This window comes from Temnothorax longispinosus, chromosome 4 (genome assembly GCF_030848805.1).
Source record: "Temnothorax longispinosus isolate EJ_2023e chromosome 4, Tlon_JGU_v1, whole genome shotgun sequence".
NCBI classification, from domain to species: Eukaryota; Metazoa; Arthropoda; class Insecta; order Hymenoptera; family Formicidae; genus Temnothorax; species Temnothorax longispinosus.
The window spans coordinates 22463901-22486685 of NC_092361.1; the positions used below are offsets into that span (position 1 = coordinate 22463901).

Below are 22785 nucleotides of genomic sequence, written 5' to 3' on the forward strand. Positions count from 1 at the left end.
TTGCGCGCGCTATTTTCAGCGAGTACTGTACATATTAACGAATAAGCAATGAACACGTACTCAGAGTAACGTCTCCGCTGGCCGGCCAACTGGTGACTTTGCCAGAAACCGTCTTCACCACCACTTGATATGTTTTACCGGGCTCCAAGTCCTTGAACTCCCATCTGTTCTCGTCGTCCCGGTTTCGCGTAACCGGCGCAAGCCTTCGATTACTACCGAGCGATATTTGATACTTGTCGAACTCAGATGTGCCGTTGGGAGGGTTCCAAAACATACGAAAGGAAGTCGATGTCACGGAGGATTTGTCGAAGGTCACGTTGAGTGGACGCAGTGGTACCGTACGATATTGGGCCGTGGTGGGCGCAGACGTTTCATCCTCGGAAACGGTCTGAACGGAAATGTTGTACGCTCTGCCTGTAACCGGAAATGCAAACAATTTAGAGGAATAAAACGCAACTTTTACTTTATTTTAAAAAGAGTAATAAATTTATTTTTATATTTTGAAAAACGTTTTTTTCAGAATCAAGTAGTTTCTCTTCGATCTTTTGCCATCAGGTTTTTTCCTATTGCACAATTTTTTATTTTACTGCTTTCTAAGAAGCACATACTAATTGTGATAACGAATTCCATTGCGTGTTTATATAATCAGGCGAATTAAATATAGACAACAAAATTTAACATTTAATACACAAGTTAATAAAACAAGTACTTTTGTAATTAATTCTGTTATTTATAAATAAATTATAATCTCTAAAATAAGAAACTTTCTTTGACAAGTCTGTTTACGTTCTATTAAATAAATAGATCTTAATTTTGTTCTTAATGTTAGAAAAGATAAATATTGATACAATTTGTGAAATTTATTCGTCTTGCAACTCATGCACTGCTCTATTTACAGCAGATGCATACTTTCTCTGCGATTCTACTTCAGGTAGCTCCGTTTCGTGTGTCTAGAAAGAGGGAATGAAGTTGATTTGACTTTGATGCGCAAACAACATGAAAATTACTTGTTTGCAACTTGAAACACAATTTCTGCTCAAGATTAATTTCTCACGGAATGTAATATATTTTGAAACATGTAATAGAATTTGGTGTGTCTGAAAGTTCCAAAATATGCGCGTACGATTACATGATAGCAAATAGCTGACCTGGAACAAGTCCTTTGAAAGCTGCCTGTGCAGGACCAGGTGGCTCGCCTTCCTTCTCCACATAGAGAACGGATTCTATCGCGTCAGATGGATCTATGCTAACTTTGTAGTGTGTGTATATCCCGGCCGGATAAGGCGGTTGCCATAGCACCAGCAGCGTCGTCTCGTTCCTGAACCAGACGATGAACTTTCCCGGGGTGTTCGGTTCTACAAATAACCCAACGCTAGATACATCGATCTTTACGAAACATTTATAACTCTCAAGATATTTATATACTTGTCGTAAAATTCCTGCTGGTATAAGCAACGCTCTCTTTTGCGTCCAGTACGGTGAAGAGTTGAAGCGAGTACGTGGCACCAGGCGTGAGATCACGTAGTGTGTAGGGCACCGAGTCAACAGGGATGACGGTGGTCTTGGGATTTCCGGTATCACTAAAGCTCTGCGTCCGCAACCGGAAACCGGAATAATTCCCCTGGGCCGGAGGCGACCAATATACGATCGCGGTCTTTCCATTTCGCACTGATACCGTCAAATTTGACGGAGGATCGGGTGCTAATAAATTTAATTACATTAATTGACTCTCCAGAAAGGCTCGGCAAATCGGGGAACTGTTCGTTTGTCTGTGACTTTGCGCTTGCAATTATACTCATACGGTCGTTAATTTATAAATTTACTTTTAATTATAAAAGTAAAATCACATGTAAAGCACTTAGATGATAATTAGCTACAAAAACAAGTAGTCATATTTAATGAAACGCGTTCTACTTAATTTTATATCGTTATATCTTTAAAAAGCATACTGTTAAAGATAATTATCGCGTTAAATAGAATCAGGTTATCATACGTGTTGTGATTGACGCGGTCCACGTCAGCCAATCGTGAAGAGTGCTGTTGCTATAGTACAGCCAGTACTCATATCTCGTTCCAGGCAGACCGTCCCTGAACTTTATGACATCACCGATGTCAGTGGCGGCTATGGTGGTGTTCGGCGGTGGAGAGCCGACGGGTGGGCTGTAATCCAAACGGTACCAGGAACCACCCTGGCTCAGATTGCCTGGTATCTCGATCGCGAGATCGGCCGAGTATGTGACCTAAGGTGAAACACACAGAAACCGCCGTTAATTCGCACGCTCGTATCATCATTTGTGTAATTAATACTTCCGCAGTAACATAAAATTTGTATAATGAACAACGTGCTTTGTACACGAAAGAAAGAAACTAATGAAACGTATATCATGCTATCGTATTAAATTTTGCTATTCTTGGACAGCAAAAATGTTCAGAGAATACTAATTTTATTTACTGAAAATAGTTTTCCTGATACTTTAGATTATTTCACTAAAACAAATTGATTTTTATTTTATCAGCAAAATAATAAAATACATTTGCTAGAATATTTCGTCAGCAAATTAAATTTTTGTTTACCGCAGATCTAAGTTTTCGCGAACAAATTTACGCGGTAAATTTTTTTTTATTTTACTAAGAAAATAAATTTGGATTGTAATATCAAATAATTGATAGAAAATTTAATTCGTTTCACGTCGAATATAAAGTAGCAGTAACCCGATTCTGCTGCAACGGCAAATTTCCTTTCCTCCGCGTGTATGTGCGTTATTAATTTATAATTTGATCCACATGCGTACATGTAAGTTAATTATAGAGCAAGGTACAAAGGGGTATTCGATTACGTTTGAATAGAATTGGATTATGCGGTGTCCTTATGCAACAACCTGGTTCTATGAGAACATGCGTACGTCTAACTGTTTCGTACTCATCTCGACGCTTGTATGCTTTTACGGCCTCACCACGCAATGTCGTAACCGTGATCCGTGAGTCGAGCTCGTGTTAGAGTAAGGACCGTTATAAATCAGCGATGTATCTTGGATTTCAAGGTTCCATCCTTAAAGATAATCAAGAAACTGAAAGAGGGTCATTTATCGCGTCATCGATCCCTCATCTATTTTTATTTCCGTCGATGTAAAGATAATACCTATGATAGCAAGAGGCTTGTGCTCTCTCACATATAGTAACGGTTATTCGTTTCGATACGTCTGATACTCGCGCGATATCGTGATTCCCACAGTGTGAAACAACTCTAAGTTTATGGACGGCTTTTAACGAGGCTCACGACCTCCGTTCAGCGCTTCGCTTTCTCCACCGCGAAATATTGGCCATTAACTTGCGAATGCACGACCGTCCAGTCCCTTGTACCAAACGTTTTTGTCCATTTTTCCAACCGCGTGTCTACAGCACGCGTTTAGTCACTAAATCGTTTCAAATAAAAATTTTTGAAAGCCATTCAGACGTTATTTTGTCAAATTTATGGCATAACAATATGTGCGCGAAGTTTTTGTGAATCGAAGAAAAATTGACTCAACCTATGTTGATATCAGAAATATCTCATTGTCAGTTGGATGTGAAAGATTGAAATGATGGTTGTGGGAAATGACGCAAACGGTATGTTGATTTTAAATGGCTGTACTCGCGGCTACTCATAGCTATGAATTTTTATGAACTACTGACAGACAGCATATGTGTGTGCACGACATATATACTGAGAGCCAACGCGTTCCCAGACGTGGGAAAGATAGCGCACCGCAAACCTATAACGCTGTCGTTGACACGTAATAGAGAGCTCACTGGAGCTGATGTCCAATATACCGTACCGTCCGTACCGTCCAATATCCAATAGGAAAATTTTATTTGTAAGAAAAGATATCGCTAGGTAAAATTCCCAAGATATAATTTCTTTTATTAAATATTGAATATTACAACGAATTGAACGCAAATCAATCTGTGGTATATAGAATATAAAAAGCGGTACCATGGGGAAAAATCGCAGTAATCAGATATCGATTAAGGTTGTTGGAGGAACAATTTGCCAGTCATCAATATCCATTTGTAACTGGCATGACGGGAAATTGTTTGAGATGTGAGAAAGGAAAATTATAAATTTCTTGGCTTCTCAATAAGTCTTAATGTAATTTGACATTTAACTTATTAATAAATCACGCCCTATAAACAAAAACTCAAAAGCAACTTGATCAGCTTGGACTATTGATAACATTACGATGAATCTTTCAACATCCATTCAGGTCTAAAGTGATGAAATATCTTTTCCTACAACCGTTCGCGACAGTGAGGTGCATATTGATCCCTGCTCTATCTCCCTCTAACGCAACGTCTCTTTTCCCACCTTCCCTTCGTTTCTCTCAATCGTATACCCCCCACAGGCGGCCTATCCCTCGCGCTTGACGTCGACACGGACGACGACAAAAACTCCTAATTGTACAAAGAAGGCACGAATAGCATGCCGGCTTGGCAGAGATAATCGGAAAATACGTGGCTGAGGCACGCGAGAATTTCGTTTGCCTCGTGCTTCGAAGGAAATAAATTCACTTCGCGGTTGGAGATATTTGCCGCGCGATGATTAAACGCGGCATGCCGACAACGTGGTGAATTATGCGGTGCATTTTATACAAAAAGTGAGGAAAAAATTTAATAATGAGAGATTTAGTTATTCGTCGTGGTAAAAAGGGATGTTTACATTTTTTACAGAAGTACATTTTGCATTTGCAAAGAGAATCGTCGTTGGCACTTAAAAAGTACTTAAAATACATTTACCTCAATCCTTTGAAAATTTATATGAGTAATACACAAGTATCAATTTACGTATTTACATTGTTCGAGAAAAAGAAAATTTGCAAATGTAATTATATTACGATTAAATCATTGTATGACACGCAATATCGCAATGTAAAACATATCTGGCAAGACCTATTCCATTACACATATCTGTTTGTCACGAAATTCTCAAATAATGTTGGGTGAACCGACGTAGTTGCATTTATGCATTATTAAGTAAATCGTCGTGAAAAGAAAAAGACTGCATTCTAGAATATCCATATATCGCGTATATATCGCTTTAAAAATACTTCGACATTTCTCTCTATATATAACCACATCAAATTTTGAAGAATTTGAAGTATTATGGAAAGTTTAAATTATAATATCTATATCATCACTTCAATATGTTGCTTAAAAAATATTTCGACATTTCTTTCTATCCGCGTCCAGTTTTAAAGCAATTTTTATGTTTTCTACCACATTTTACCGCAATGTTTGGTTTAAGTAGCAACGACGCGCGGCTTATTGCTTCCAGTTAAGATTTTGAAAGTAGAAAGTAGCACCCAGCAACTTTCCGTGAAGTATGCGTGGCTCTCGATCGCTATGTTTGAGGTCTAGCACGTGCGTCACTTCCGGTTGACCGTTGTCACGCGCCTTAGCGTATTTCCGACCTTGCGAGTGGTTTTCGTTCACGTTCAACGTAGTAGTACATGGAAGTAGGTGGAAGAGGTGGAAGTAACGTGTCCGTGACACCCCATCAACGTCGCGTCCGTGACACTTCGCAGCTGATTCGCTGTCCGTCACCCTGTCTTATCTGCCTTGGTATCCTATTATTAGAGTACTAAATAAGTTTCCTTTTAAATGGACATCAAGCGGGCCATGTGCAAAAAAATCTGTTCATATGATAAGATTGAGTTGCCTCGAAAGATCCTTTTACAAAATTTTAATTTTTCTATGTTATGCGTAACGTTTCAATAATCGAAAGAGAGAACCTTTGTTTTCTTGAATATTAAAATATTATTTCACAAAAATATTGACATAATTTTTAAACAAGTTGTTCAAGAGCTCATGCAAGATAATATCGATTTCAATAAAATAAGTATAGCAAGCGTGATGAATCATGATTACTCGCCTTCCGGTGCATTATGTCAACATCGGAATTAACTGACTGCCTCCTCTACCACATTCGTATCATGCATTATCTTTGTCGGTGTGTATCGTCATTTCCTCTTCTCTCGTAAAATTTCTATCAGCAAGAATTATTTATGAGGCTAGTAACAAAAGTATTAGCTAGGGATAATATAAAAATGAGAGATTCTCAGGTAAATGCCCTCGACTTTGCTTTGTCTCGTGCCGAGACTATAAGGGTGAGATAAATTCTTGTTCGAAATCCCATTTTGTACCATTTTACGCATTAGCTTACGAACGGCAGGTGGTTACAGTCGATATAGCGCGACAGAAATCCGATATTTCCTTTGTTTCAGTCACAAGCTAGGAAGGTATCAAAGGTAGAAATGTGTGAAACGCATTCTGGTTCACGAACGGGCTCCGAATCCGTAAATAAGTGAGAACGTGATCGTGCATAGAATATCGTGCAGCGGACAAGCCGACGAGTCTCGGAAAAAATTCCAAGCTTAAACGTAGGCAAACAACGTTGGGAACAAAATAAACGTCCCGAGGCTGTCCTTACAGCGGCGGTTTTAAAAATGAGGCCGTCTTACGAGCCCACAAAATAACGGCGGCAACAGATATTTCGTACGTAAAATGTGTTTTCTCGTTTGCTAATTTTGCAAAACATATAAATATAAGATGTGCGCTATCATCTCGTTTCTCCATGTTCTTGTTACGAGCGCACTCAGGAAAATATTCAGTGTATAATATCGTAAATCCAACGAACGTTTTATTCACACAAAGAAACTAAAGAAAGGCACTCGTTTCGAATGCGCACTCGGGAGATTCTAACTAAGTAGCTTGCGTGCTTCGCCATTTTTACCCCTTGCAAAACCTGTTGCACGACCTTGTTCGATTTGTGCACCGATGGCCTTCCCTTTCTTCCCTTTTAATCGCCACTCAATGTCCTCATGTCTATTTTTAAACAATTACATATATATCGTTATCTTTTTAAGCTCTGCTGGAGTCTAACTGCCTTCCGTTATCTGTTTCGCGATAATATTTATGTCACAAAAATGTGTGATGCGGGTATTTACAATGCACCAGGATGGAAAAAGCTACTGCAAAAGCTATTTATAATGTTCACTATTCGGAAAATTATGATATAAATAGCGCAAGCCGCGCTTCACGATAATTAATAGAGCGTGATTAATTAAACGAGAGTACTTTAATTGCTAATGGCCGGACAACTAAATTATAACAGCGAGATAAATCAGCGATAATAATGAAATGCATGTTGCTCTTAGATAATCGCTGTACCGACGTCACGCACGTCTCGCGTGACAAACTCTCCACGCCGTTATCGATCGTTTGTCTCAAAACGGATTTATACATTTCTAAACATTACTATAAATATACATACATCTTAGAATTTAAACAAGAAATTAAAAACAATTTTTAAAAAATAAAACACTTTGAAATGTAAATGTTTATCTATATTTAAATAAAAATGGATGACTGAATACTCGATTTTCAATCTTCATGCGCAAAGATTCGAATCAAATGTCAAGGAAAATTCAAAAGAAAATAATGTTTACTTTAAATAACTTTTTTTATTCTTTTTCTTACAATATATTGTCTAGATTTATTTTACTATTTTAGTTGACTATTCACGGATTTGAATTTTTCGAATACCTACGTATTCTACGATCTCCGGAAAAATTCGTATAATTTAAAATCCGAGCAAAAGAATTATTCGACCGTTCGGAAAATTTCGAGCGTTACAACATATTCTGCCGAGTGTGATGCGGCATTTTAGAACGTACAGCGAATATTCCATTGTATTCGCTCTGCCAGTAAATTGCTCACGGATGCGTATTGTACGTCTACATTTGATCGACCACAAATCGACCCACATTCCGGTGTATCGTCCGCGAACAAGCGCAGCGTTTCTTGCGCCAGCACGCATAAACAAGCAAAGCTGTAAATTTATAGCCGGACGTTGCATTAACGCTTCGATCCGGCGCTCTCTCTCTCTCTCTCTCTTTCTCTCTCTGTGCTGATTATGTAACTTTTACAGCATGTAACGTGCGTCGCGTGATCATCCTGTTACATTGTCCGCGTCATTGACGAAGCGTGGCACTGAAACGGCCGTTTGGGACGCAGCAGGAAGAAAAAAAACGGTCGGTAATGACCGTAATGCAATTACCGCGTAATTGGGAACGGAATTATTACGATAATTTTCCACTGACGTGTTGTCGAGATCCGCCTGCGAGCAAATCGGAAACGCGACGGGACTGTTAAACAGAAATCCCGCCTCGGTCGCGCAATGCGCGGCGTTAAAATCTCTCGTTCGCCAGTCATCGCATTTCCACAACGTGAACGACATAGCAAATCGACAAGCCTGACATTTCTTATTCCCGTCGGAATAGCTTTTATATTTTTAGCACACAATCTATTTACAATTGCCGGATATTTTTATCGTTGAATTTAAAACTAATACTCGAAACGATAAGTCGGTGACTATGCGATTATACGAGCGTCGACGAAAAATCCTTATCAACCAGGCGCTCGTAACATTCCGAGCAGCGATAACGTTGCTTATGTTTAGCTATCGCATTCGATAATCTGTTTTCAGTATTATTTCTTCTTGCACTCATGTGACAACGAAAATACAGCGTCTTATAAAACGGTAGAAATGTTAGCCTCGAGAGAGATGAACGCAGCGAAAAATGTGCTTCTGGAAAACAACGGCGAAATAATATTGTCCAATGAGCAATATGTCACGTACATGTTAAAAACAAACGACGTATTTTACGATAATGTGTCCGGCCAATTTTTTCTTTCCAAAGAAATGATAAATGCGGCGTGTCATATCGAGCGTAATATAACGCTTCATTAATTGCTTGGCAAATCGCTTTGACGTTTTTTATAGGAACAACTAAAAGATCCGGTCGAGAAAAGACCGGTTGTGAAAACGTTTCCATGTTAAACAGAAATTGAAAAATATTTCGCCGTCGTTCAACATATTCCGCGTTTTATTAATCATTATAGATTTAATTTGTTAATTAATTTTTTTTCTGTCTTAAAATTTAACAAAAATAAACATGAAAAGATACGCGTTGATATATATGTGTAATGCGACAATGTTTCTGCACCCTAAAATAATTAACAATTACAATTGTTTGTCAGCAAAAAATTGCTGGACATATGTTTGCAATTATAGATCGAAGATGAGCCACGATGCATCAGGTGAATGGTATGCTAATCGCATTGTGCTCTTACATGTATATAAATGTTATGCAAATGCATCATTGCTGCATGTGAAATGTATTTTTTTTTTTTTTGGTTCTTGAAGTTTTCATCGACAACAGAGATGCACACTAAGTAAAGAAATCACTTATTGTAATTATTAATAGCTAACGAATGCAGAAATGTTGTTTTCTCGTAATAGCTGGCATTGTTAGAATTTCATTCCACTAAAGGAATTTACTACCTCAAGCTTATCTGCGAGTACTAATAGTTTCCGAGAGAAACATCAACTACAACTGTCGTGAAATAAAAAAGTAATTTACACGAAACGCGACAATTATATCTGCCAAAAAATAACTGCAATTCGTCGAATCTATCAGTTATATAACGAAGGAGTTTGCATTTATCTGGTAAATCAGCCTCTGGCGAAGATTTATCTCGAGCCGCTTACAATTAGTTATTCATAGCTGCGATTCTCTTGGTTGTTGCTATATCAAAGAAAAAAGATATGATAGCATCGAAGATGCATCTGGCAATAACATGGCATTTGCATAAATTCCATCTTCGTCCCGATCCGATATTTTTCATAGTAACAATTCGACGTGCACCTGCCGGTGCGCATTCAGTACACCGTAGGATAAACCTAGATAAGATCCGCGTGCACTTAACGATCTCGCTTCCTGTTTACCAAATGCCTGCGGCTTCTCGACGGTAATTCGAGTCTCTGCATGGCGAATCGCTGTGAAAAAGTATTTACCTGCGCGCGAGGTGATTGATGATTGCGTAACTCGAGATACAGACGTTGTAGGTGATCGTTAGGTCGCTCGCCAGGCTTGGATGCCTCTACCTACGTACCGAAAGTCTAGAGAGTGCAATATCTCACACAGTGATAATATCCTATCGGATTTATTTGCGTTAGCATGATCGTGGCGATTTCAAATGCGAAACAAAGGAGCATAGTTATTGTGCGCTTATTCTTTTCTAAAAAGGACAACCATTGTATAAACCATGTAAAATAAGAAGTTTCAATGTTTAAATAAAGCCAAATAGAGATAATAAAAATATTTGAAGGGCATTGTAAAAACATCTGAGAAATGCTCTGAGTTTTTTTGAGACTTCAGTTGTGGTGGTCGCGAGATTAATACCGGGAGTGCCGTGCTTTCAGTGTCGCGCGATCAATAATAGACGATATCGTCGATTTTCGTTCATGAACGTCGTGAGTGAGTGCGACAATGGACCAACGGAGGAAGATCGAGGAGAGGAGGAGGGGGCCTGGGAAGCATCGGGCGACAGCGGAGCAACCGTGAGGTGAGTAGTTGTTATTCTTTTATTATTTTGTTGTCCTGTCAGTCCTGTGGCCAAGTCAATCTCCCACTCCATCCTTACCTCTCATGTTGCCGAGAAGCCGTGGCCCTAGTATAGTATCACTGGATAGGACTTTGATGCGTTTAATCGAGAAAGGAATACACTTCGCTGTAACTTGGTCGTTGCAAACTCATTTAGACATAAACGCGTGTTCTCGGCTATCCATGACGCATTTATGTGCCGCGCAACTTCTGACTTTGCCTAATTAAGGTTTGCGTCATCGTTCTCGTGATTATATTACTCTTAGGGTGAACTAACACAAAAGTTTTGCGTTTAACTTTTCAGCGTTACGAATCATTGTAAAATTGTACACTCACATGTATTTGTGGTAATTAACTTATTTTTAATGAATCCGTTTGTTGTGTTAAATAATTGCAGATTATCTAAGATTTTATTTTTAATATATAAAGAATTATTAATTATTGAGATTACTGAACGATCTAACTAAAATAACAGTATAGTATCTAATACTTTGCATCATTAATGAGCAATCATGATATAAATTGCAATTTGTATTGTAAAGCTGTTTAGAAACAATTATCGCCGATCTTTTAGAAAATTTTATATGTTTTGAATATAAATTAAAAGTAATTAATGTATCCGGGATTTGATGATTCGCATGATAAATGAACGCTTCTCGGACACGATATCGCGATTTCTATTTTTACATCCGGATGGCCGTTTTGAGTAGGTAAATGTGTCTGCGAATTTGTAAAAGTTCAGCCAAAACCTTTAATTAAAATTCCTAAAAAATTAACTCCTTTGTATTTTAAGGAGATTTTTTAATTAATAACGACGTATGAGTTTGACAAATAATACAATAATGCACGAGGGAACTATTGCAGTGCTTTACGGTAAGTAACTCTAACTTTTAATTGCCAATGGATTTATCTATGATTTATCTATCTATGTAAATATTAACATCTACAAAGATATATGCGACCATACCGACAATATTCTATGGATTATTTGTTAATTGCATTTGCTAATACGATAATTTCATTTCAATTATGTATTTTACTACATGTTTTAGCTATAATTATAATTAGCGAAATTGGGCTTTAGAAATAACAGAGAAACGTAACAATATTTGTGTGTCGATATACCTAAAACTGTTTTGATTCGCTCTAATCAACACACCCACAATTAAACGAACTTAATCGCGTGAACTTCTTACGTCTGCAAATAAATTTCTGCAATGCATATTTTTACGTTTTTTGATATTTTTGTCAGATATTGAATCAGGTTAATACGGTCTTACGATACGATAGTAATTAATATATATTAATGCAAAAAATTGAGAAAAAGCATTCTTTTCATCGTAAACATGGAGAAAAGGAATTTTGTTATCGCAGCGAAAAATCGCTGCTACTGCATATCTGACGTGAAAGCGGCCAAAGATCGTTATCATTACTAATTATTCGATATTACAACAGAACCTCGTTTTGTTAGTTTTGTAAAAAAAAGTTACTAAATGTATTTTTTATTGTCACAGCACTGTGGCCGATTTGCAGATAAAATAAGAATTAAAATATTATTATAAGATAATTTTGCAAATTTAGTGAAATTATTTTTCCAGTAAATTAGCACTCATAATCAAATTTTTTGCTATTTATACAATAATTGGCAAAATTGATTGCAACAGTAAAATATGCTGCGCTAACTTTCTTTTTTCGTGTAACCAAAAATTTTGCTCACAGAACTCTTTTACAGAATTCTTATCGTTACAATTACGCAACCGTTACTTTCTTGAACCGTTACTTTCTGTGAAAATTGAATGTATACACAAACAATAAGAGATCTTTGTAGAATTAACTGCCTATCGTATAAACATCATTTATCTTTGCAACAAGGTAAACTCGAAGATTTTCTGTATAAATCGCAGTTACTATCACATCGACGCGTATAGGATAAATCAACGTAGGCTGAAGCAGGATGTAAGGTACAACTCGCTTTAATTAAGACGCGATCTTGAAAAAAAAAACACAACAACGTTTCCACTGCAATCCTTGAACACAAAAGAGATGCCACCGACAGCAGAATGACGTCAAGCGTATGGTTTTCTCAATAGCGCGATGTACAATTTACCCAAATGCATTCGGACGGATGCGTGCAACAATGAGAAAGAACGAGGAGAGAAAGCAGGAGTGAAACTGCAAGTGTATTCACGCGGATGCGACCAGAAGGCAGAGGGATGGGTCGGGATGCGCCAAAAAAGCCACCAAGCTGTTTCTTTTCTTTTATACCCAACGACGTCAGAGAACCGTGTGCGTAGTACACCATCACGCGTATTTTTGTCCCTTATTCCGGGTCTTTTTTACACGACGCGCGAGAAAACGAACGAACAAACGGATTAAACGCGTGAGTAAAATCGCGGATGTTTATTTGCACTGAACAGCTTTAGAGAAGCATCGAGATAATCGCTAAGAATTGACATATTAATTATCTATATGGCGATGATAGCAAAAATATAACAAATTATTTAATTACGTAAATAATTATCTATAAAAGGAAACCGCGCGGAAAATCCGAAATATGATATATGGAGTTAAGCGGAAAATTTATATTAATAAATCTAGTTTGTTATTTCTACAATTAATGTACCTACATGATTTTGACAGCACAATCTACGAGTGTTTAATAATAGAGACAGAGAAAATTAATATGAGAGTTGCGGTTCAATAAAGAATAGATTATATAAAAAGATAATTTAAAAAGAGAAAGAGAGGAATCTCACAATACAATGTCAAATCCAATATTCAAGAAAATATCGGAATCGTTACTTACGTAAACGATTACTAAGAATTAAAACTAGGAAGATCGAAGTGAAGATCGAGCAAAGTTAAACTAATGAGAAAAATCTTTTAATATTATGGATTTTAATATTTTATATGATAAATAATATTAGAAATATATGTAGGTAAAATTCATATTCTTTGTTTTTTAAGATTTACAACAAAGACGGAAAGATCATAAACTCTGCGGATTAGAATAAATTGTTCAAATCTTTTATTTTAGACTTAAAATATGTATGTAAATGTTACGTGTTTACTTTCTTATACATTTATCTAATTAGATTGAATTGAAACCTTTCAGCTTTTAACTCAATTACGAAGAAAGTTGGGGAAAGTGAGATCTGTTTCTATGCTATAAAAATTTAATTCCATCAATCTGTTATCATCTGTAATATTTTTGTATTATCGAGTACCTATAATCAGAGTATGGCTAACATGTGTATTATACATAATTTCAATAATCCTGTTTTTTTTTGTGCTTGTGGATTGTTTCAATTTTAATTCTTACACATGCCATTTACGATAGCCAGACGCGATTGAAGGCCTCGGATATGGCTTAGACGAGTGAACGGTGATTTATTTCTCCCGTCTGCTCTATTTTCGTAACATGTGCAGCCGTATTTTCCCAGGTTAGTCCAGGATATAGTCGCACATCCGGATGAACCGTAGTCGTTTGACACTCAGCAGAGCACCACGTGCGGCTTGTCCTTGCCTTTGCGAGACGCTGTTTCCGGTAAGCCGCAACCGTGACGGAATAAAGAAATTATTAAGCCTACTATCTTCGGCTTATTTCGAGTGTCGTTTTAAACTTTAATAGATTAAATCATTATTATTCTTAACGCTTCAGATATTTACGATAATTAATATTTATAGACTTTTATCTTTATTTAGTAATAATTACAGATTAGACTTGGTTGCAATAATAATTGCAATAAATGTTATATTATTAACTACACTGTCTTAATTGTTTATTTAATATTCCAATAACTCATTATATAAACTATTAACTAAGCAATTTATAACGCGAGTATATATTTTAAATAGCATTATTTTTATTCCGAATAATTGCATACAATTGTGTTTAATCGAGATATGTATGCATGAAGTTTTCGTAGAAAGCACGCACGTTTCCCGTAATATTTAAACGAGCCAATATTTTGATCTCTACTCAGTCAAAAAAAATATCCGATAACTGCATATTCATTCGAAATAAAACGGATGAAACTGGCTTTATAAATGCCGACTCGAGAACTTCCATATTAGTATAGGGAAACTATCGGAGACGATTTTTTGTTTGCGATGGACTAACCGACGATGTGCTTGCTTGTCAACGTAACTTATCGCATATGTAGCGTAACGTCCGACTTAAAAATGACGACGTCGGCTATTTGCAAGACATTCGGTGAACAGGGTCTCCGCGGTAAGAGTTTAATATAGCGCGGTCATGAGCCTCGAATTCTGGGCCAATAATGTCATGATTTTGTCGCACCCACTCTTCTTTCCTATAGAGACACGCGAAAAAAAACAGAAAAATTGAATTAAATCATATCATACGAGTCAAATCATTACCTAAAAAGAAATATTATTCTTATTAGTTTTATTATTAATTTCTAATTTATAGGGCACACGCCTTATTGTGCACTTGTATGTCGCAAAATAAAATAAAATAATATATGTAGCAAAAAATAAAATAATTTAATAAAACGTAAGAAATTATAAAGTTTATTCATCTATTTATATCTATCTGCAAAAGAATATCGGTATAGCGGAAACCCATTGTGATTCTACCCAGTAGTTTATAAAATTTTAACTCTCTCAGCGGAAGAGCGGATGTAAATTTTGCGAACGATGGATGAACGTTGATGTAAAATAAACGAGCATTCGGTGTACTTGACCGTGTTGCAAAAATAATGTAGAGTACCACGCAAAGCGGATTTATGAACAGAAAGCTTAGTGGAACTGGAAATAGCATTGGAAGAGTTAAAACCTACTATAAATTTGATTCAATTTTGTTCTGTGTATTCTAACTTTATATCTTACTGCATAATGTTATGCTAATTCAATAGCTATGCTAATTAAACTTACGATTGATAAGATTCCTAATTAATACTTTATCACAAGAAAAGGATTAATATAGTTTCACGTAAGCTCGATTTCTCATACTTTTGCGAAATTGACTGCATTTCGAAATATCGCTAACAATTTGTTACTTATTTTATGATTTATTTGATTAATTACTCGATTTACAAAATTACTGGATTTTAATTAACGAGTGTCTAAATGGAAAGTATTTCCTTCACAAAATGCATATATATATATACGATATGATGATATCAATGCTGGGGGCCATATGTTGCACGAATATATCTTTTATATATTACATAATATCTTTTTCATGGGTACTTATCACTTTGCATGACTCACTCTGTGATCAAATAAAACAACACCATTTGATGTTACATAAATGATTTGTATGTTTCTCGATATATAGCTAAATATAAACGTAGATAAAATTTTTTTTATTTTTCATTCTACCGGAAATAATTTATGTCCAATTAGTTTTGCAATCAGAATGTCTATTGTATTTTTCCAATGGTAATATCGGTGAGACAGACATCAAGATTAATGACAAAGCGATGATCAATTTTTCTAACAGATAATAGAGGATGTTCCATGGCAATGAAATTGATATCAAATCGATTTCGCGTAGAACAGTATCATATAACGGTCGTTAAATGGGCGTTGGCTTCCTTTCGTTACATAGAACATTTAGACGGATCATTTTGTCCATTATGAACTTCATTAGGTATGACGCAAAGTACTTTCGCCAAACTTTCCTTTAGTCAATAAACCGTAACTCACAGCTATAATAAACCGTGATCCTCTTTCTTCCCCGTTATTGAATCAACAAATAATTGAATCTGTATACAATCTTGAAGCAATCTCTGCATTATATTTTCTATAAAGTTTTATAAATATAATAATATCCAATGTACAATCCAAAGAAACAAAATATATTATTTAATGTAATACTTTTCAAAACGTGATCATAAATTTAGCTCTAATAAAAAATTTAAAAATTAATATCTTTTTACACAGGTAAACGCATCGCGTTGTGGCAATCACGTGAACGCATTATCTTGTATTATTTCGAAAAATGACATTCTCGTAGCGCATAACGCTCCGTTCGTCTGTTGTATAATGAAATCACTAGCTCCCGGAGAGATAATAAAAACTCATTTACGTAATTCCCGCACTCTGCAGTGCATTAAATATTTAAATTACCCGGAAAGGTAGATCCTCTCTCGCCGAGAGGGAGGAAAATCTCGTAATCCGCGGTCTAACCATCGGCAAACGATCCCGACAACTAATCATTTCGATTATCTACGGCAGACACTTAAGCCTCTTTAATCCGCTACTGCGCTAGTGTCCGACTGAATGTCGTGCTTGCGCAAAAACGAATAAAATAGTGAAATTTGTTCCGTTCGAGTTGAAAACATTAATTTAACGCTAGAGAGAGAAAATAAGTTATTATTACATCCGAGAGTTTCTTCTTTAAAAAAAATACGTATGCAGTAGACACATATATTCTAATGACACTAATACGATTGGATATTCGCCGTACTGACGGATACAGGAGTCAGTAGACACATCGGCATTCGAAGTAAGCAATGTATTCGCGGTTGAGAAAGCCAGTCGGTGTTTCGCAATGTCAAGATACGATTCGAACGAGCAAAGAAGACTGGATGTCGGTCACGTTCCCCTTCACCAATCAGTTGACCAGAACTCAAACTCTGACTCCAATCTGTCGCAAAAGTACATAATCTCTTCGCCGACATTAATATATTTCTTCGCTTATTTCCGAGTATACGTTCAGATTTCTAGTCTCTTCTTTTGACGGAAATTTCAGTGAACAGTGGATCTATTCTGTAACTCTTAACGATAGTTTCGTTATCGTTATATTTGCGTTGCGCAGATATTATATATGGTAAAGAAGCTGCGCAACCACAATATAATGAAACTGTCGTTAAGAGTTACAGAATAGGCCCACACATGAATCTAACGATTTAATGTAGATTCCTTATGTTTCCTTACCTATTTGTTATTTATTTGTATTGATCCAAAATATTGTATCAAACATATTTAAAAATTTTATATTATTCACATATGGTATAGACTAATCAAGAAATTTGAAAGTGAACTTTTAATTTGTGCTGACTTTTATTAAAAGTTTTTTATTCAGCATGTTAAGCTTAATATCGAATTCATAAATTTAAATTTGCAAGTTTATGCAATACGCTTCTATACGTCATCGCCTCTAGATTGCCTCAAGTATGTACGTTTCAGTGTAAAAGGACATTCTCCGGAGTGGAATGTCCTAGATCGAGATCATTATTTAACCGCTCTATATGCCCCAGTGATAGTAAGAATAGAAGTTCAGTGAAATAATGCAAGGACGATAAATCTCCATCATTTTCACACTAAGACAAAGAAGAATTAAGATGAAGTGCATTCAAAATGAATTAGTGCATAAATGAATGATAGAAAGTAATAGTATAACTGTAATTCTTGAGTACTCCATACAAATTGTGAAACGCTCAAACGGTATAATTGTTAAATATTAGCCTGATAAATTTTGAATTAAAAATCTTATTATTTATAGGGAAATTTAAAATAACGAAAATTTGAGTTAAATATTAATAACGATACAGCTTTCGAAAGCATAAAAAAAAAGAAACAATTTTATAATTTCACAAACATGTACGCATGTTACCAATGCGCGTCCTTCGCGCTATAATACCCACGTCTCTAGCGTAAAACAATACTCTATCGACATGTCCCATATCCATGTGGTTATCGGCACTCACCTCGGTTAAAAGAATCAACAGCAGCAGAAGGATGCTGCTGAATTTGGATACTGGTTGTGGACAGAAGACTTTACGGTCCGTCATCTTCGATGAGTGCGAAATCTACCAACGTCGAAACCTCCTTGTTCTCGGAGCAGTCGCTCTTGGTCCACCCTTCACCCAGACACTCACTGACACCTCACGGAATATAACACCCACGAAGACACCTTCGGCGTCCAGTTAAGTAACGAGGAATGCGCGAGGAATGTGCGTGTCACATCGATCGATCGACGGCACTAGGACTTACTTCTTCGAGTCGCGCCGTGCGTGTGGTATCACAAGAAATCGCGTGTCCCACTCCGGGTACCTCGCGGTAACACCTGTTCGGTTGTTTGACAGCTACGCCGGTGCCGGAGGTAATGACGGCGACGATGGCGGAGGAGCCGAGGGATCGCGGTGGCAGGAAGGTCGGCTGCTGCCATATCAGTCGGCGAGCCGCGTGTCGCCGAGCCTTCTGCTTGACTGAAGCTAACGCGTTATCACGAATCCAAAACACCAGGAAACGATGACTCGGTTAATGCGCGACTCTCGCACGTCGCTGCTCTTAGTTCTCAGGCTCCCCTCCTCGGGTCTGGCACATCCGCTGTGTCAGGTGCATCAGAGTTATGTAAATTTCCCGGAATAAAAAAAAATTAATGGATCATTTTCCTGCGGTGTCTTAGCGCGTGTTATCCATTAAATTCTGCTTCAACAAATCGCACAGTCCTCGTGCCGGATTGAAGTAGGTCGGTTTAGTTTCGCGCATTCAATTTTGTTCTTTTTTTTTATCTAGATGTGGAATGCTTCTTGCATCAATTTGATTGCTGCGCAATGTTTCTTTCATATAAAATTACTTTAGAAAATGGAAGCTTAATTGGTACAGACATCTAATATAATTTTCATTACTTTATTACAGCTGCTTTTCACATTTTGATATCTATCTGACGTCGAAAATGTATGTCAACGACCAGTACATATACATAGACGACTATGCTAACAAAGAAAGTATAATAGGCGTGCCTCTCTACTTTATCTCTCGCACGTATCGTGTCTTTTTGTTCTGCCTTTCTTCATGTTGTTCTTAAATAGAATACCGGTTCTTTCGCTCATCAGGCACCTTTGTCTTCCTCGATGTTATTCTTGAAGTATGTGACGTAAAGAAATCACATAATACATTAATGTAGTAACGAACCGAAGAAGAATTAGAAAATTACTTTGCTTTCTTATAAAGAAAACATATTGTGCTATTTTTACTTCTATTTTATACTCTCGTTTTTAAATACATTTCTCTCTATCGCATCTGTCTATTTATCGAACGAAATATGCGATATCATTTCTGGACTGGATTAATTTCCTCCCTTCGTTACTCCGCGATTTGAATGCTCCGAAGTGTGGAACGGAATAACGAACTAGGGGTTGCACCCTTCGGCGCGGTCAACGTGACAACAATGAGGTAACGAAGCAAGCTTCACAAAACATTGAAAATAGCCGAGAGATTGCTCGGTGATCGGAAACGCGTGATTTTGTCCGGAGAAAGGTCTGTGCCCGATCGATTTTTTCCTTGCACTTATCACTATACAATATACTTTGTTTTAGTCTTTTCACGATAATATTTAATTATGTCGTTCGACGATGAGATCCTTATTTTACAAAATTTTAAAAATCTCAATAATTCCGACTTTTTTATACACCAAGCTCGTACGTGTGTCCTGCTGCCAATAGATCTCTTCTATCTTGACTTCGCTTCATCCGGCTGATGAAATACAAGTTCAACCGCACGACGGAAACTTTATATGAAATATGAGTTATGGCTGGATTAGTACTGAGCAGATTAAACCGTTCTGCGGTTTCATGCGTCCACTTACCGAGGAGACTTCCTTCCGTTATTCTATCGCAATTCACGCGCGAAAATATCACGCGTGAGAAGAACCACCGCGCGAAACGTCACAGTTAATGATACGATGCTATCCCTGAATCATCCATCGGGACGAAAATTATGAGAAGCAAGAGATTCCGAGTAGTTTAAGAATACAAACGCTCCGTCTTGATTAACAAAGGAGCACACACCTGAGCATTACTCCGAATCCATTGTCTCTGCCGCTCCCTAGGCCCTCATTAAGCCACCGAGGAAGGAGCTACACGCGTCATAAAAGAGAACGAAGCCCGGATTTCAAAATAAACACCGTAAAACAACACCAACTTTCTAATTAAAAGCACAAAAGGAGAGTCTCCCTTATCCGAGGTCACCACCCTAGGGTGTCAATCAGAAACCAGGCCACTGACCGCGCTTCTTCACCCGCCCCAATCACGATTCCTCGACGAGAAAGAGAGCGACATCCCTTAAACGCGCGATCTCGTTCATCAGCGGAGTCGCCGATCCAGCTGGACGTCCGCCTGTCACCTCTGTCATCCTGCGATCCCGGTGAATCCGACTGGGAAACGTCTCAGGAGGTGCGCCAATGCGCCGGTCGCCGCCGCGTGTCAACGTGTCGTGCTCCGAAAACGGACGGAGGCGCGACGGCGAGGAAGGGCCGGGAAATGGGCAGCAAACGAAGCGTTCAGCGTGCTCTCATACGGCTGTAGGTGCGCACGGTCGACTGGCGCGCTTTCATGACGCCTCACCCGGTGCGGGCCGACCACCAGGGCCAACGGGACCTCGGTTGTTCTCTCGACACTCCACTCGTGGCTACGACCGAGGCAGCGCCAGGCTAAGCCGCTCTTCGCCTTCGCCCCTCACCCCTGCCACCCCGTCCGGCAACCTGGCTGTCTTTCCATTCCGATTCTGGCTCTCTCTCCTACCCACGTCGCCCGTCTCCCTCGCTCCTCCGACCTGGCCTGCTCCGGCTGGTTATCCAACGCAGCCGCCATCACTACTGCATCCGCTGCCTCTACTCCCACCAACTGACGGTCTGCCTTTCCTTTCTAGTTATCGCTCCCTCTCGCTCGCTCTTGTTGCATACATTGTATAAATGTACCTGGTATATGTTATGTACGAACAAGAATGATTCAGTTGTGTGCGAGGAACCCCAGTAGCGTAGCTAGATGACACGGATACATGTTGTGAGCAAAATAATTAAGTTCGATTATAATCGTGAATGTATTCTTTTTTATTTTTATATTGCAATCTTGATACGAATAATCCATAGTATTTACTATGGATGCATTTAATTTCATCTTTTGAAATACTTTGTTAGCAATCTACTAAATATGGTATCTATAAAATCTATAAAAATAGTATCTGTAAAATATGCAAATATAGCATATAATGGGAACGCTAAAGTAGATAGACAACGCTTCCTTTTAAGAAACTTTTCTTAAAACAGTGAGAAGGAATGTTTTTTCAAAGGAGAGTATTGTAGAAGAATATACGTTGTTGTCACCTTGTTAATAACAACAAAATTATTCTAGTCACATCCATTTTTTAAATTTATTTTATTCCAGCTTATATATATATTTCTTTACACTTATTGTCAGTATCTTTTCTTTTATTGCGGTCTCTCAGATGCCAGAATCTATTTAAATTGGCATCTAAAATATTCGTTAAAAAAAGATATATTATACAAAATATGTTAAATTAAAATAAAATTAAAAATGTAGTTATCATATACTTTCTTCATACTTCAAATAAGAATTTAAATTCTTCTATATAGAACTATTATAACTGATATGTTTAGAAAGAATTAGATACAATTTCATAAGAAATTTATTTATCAAAAGATTAGATTTGCTTAGTGGATATGGTAAATACAGCAATCGATAGCTTCCATTTCTCAATCGCGAAACGCATTGCACGTGTCAACGTCAAACGATAGATGGGAAGGCTCTCCCATAGACCGTGTCAATTCCACGCGATGGCATTTAAATGGATGGCGACGCCTCCGCGGATCTGGAAAATCCTGAACGGCACCAGCGATTTCACAGCCATGTTGACATCGCGCATCTTCTTTTATATCTTCCTTTTCCCCGGGTAACGTCATTCCCCGCCCTTCCCTGGCGTACACCCGAAGTAAGGTAAGACTAATACATTCGCATCCCCACGTTCGCTTGTGTGGACACGTCGCTCACACACGCGTAAAATAACGACTACACATATACATCTTCTGTTTCTTCCTTTCTACCGGCATCTCTTGCTACAGCCTCCTTTAACCCTCACCGCACTTCGCTGTTCCCCCCGGCCTTTGCCCTCCGCAGCGTTGTTCCTGAACCGACAGTCGCCACCTGATACGTGCGCGCGTGCGCGCGCACACGTGCGTGCACACGTGTATATGCACATACACGTGGACAAATCTCTATCGGTGTATCATCTTTATTCATAGAAGTTGTCGCTCTCCTACACCTACGCAGGTATTCTGTAGCTTTGAAGTCAGAGACGTGGTTAGTATAATTAGTACCCTGCTGTAGGCAACAATAAATATTAGAATTTATAATTACGCGCGTGTTACTTCGAAGAGGCAACAGAAGACGGAAAAATCAATAACATGACAACGACTCAAGTACTTGATCTATTCTTTCTGGCGTTTTTATGTCATCTACAATGAAAGCATGAGTATTGCAAATACAGCAGCGTTTCGACAAACTTTCTATATTACGTTTTCTTAAAA

The 22785-nt window shown here is 37.8% G+C and overlaps 1 protein-coding gene across 5 annotated transcripts in view; it reads right to left on the reverse strand.

Moving 5' to 3' along the window:
- Positions 1–21026, reverse strand: part of Ptp10d (Protein tyrosine phosphatase 10D) — a 33748-nt gene extending 12722 nt beyond the window's left edge. For 2 of the 5 annotated variants that reach the window (XM_071775094.1, XM_071775090.1), the window contains exons 1-5: positions 18167–21026; positions 1994–2240; positions 1426–1701; positions 1149–1355; positions 61–414 (exon numbers count right to left, since the gene is read on the reverse strand). In XM_071775094.1, the coding sequence (XP_071631195.1) occupies positions 61–414; positions 1149–1355; positions 1426–1701; positions 1994–2240; positions 18167–18250 (1168 nt within the window). In that variant the 5' untranslated portion in view covers positions 18251–21026. The remainder of the gene's footprint in view (positions 1–60; positions 415–1148; positions 1356–1425; positions 1702–1993; positions 2241–18166) is intronic. The other 3 variants (XM_071775092.1, XM_071775091.1, XM_071775093.1) reach the window with 3 other exon arrangements.
- Between the last annotated feature and the right edge of the window lie 1759 nt (positions 21027–22785).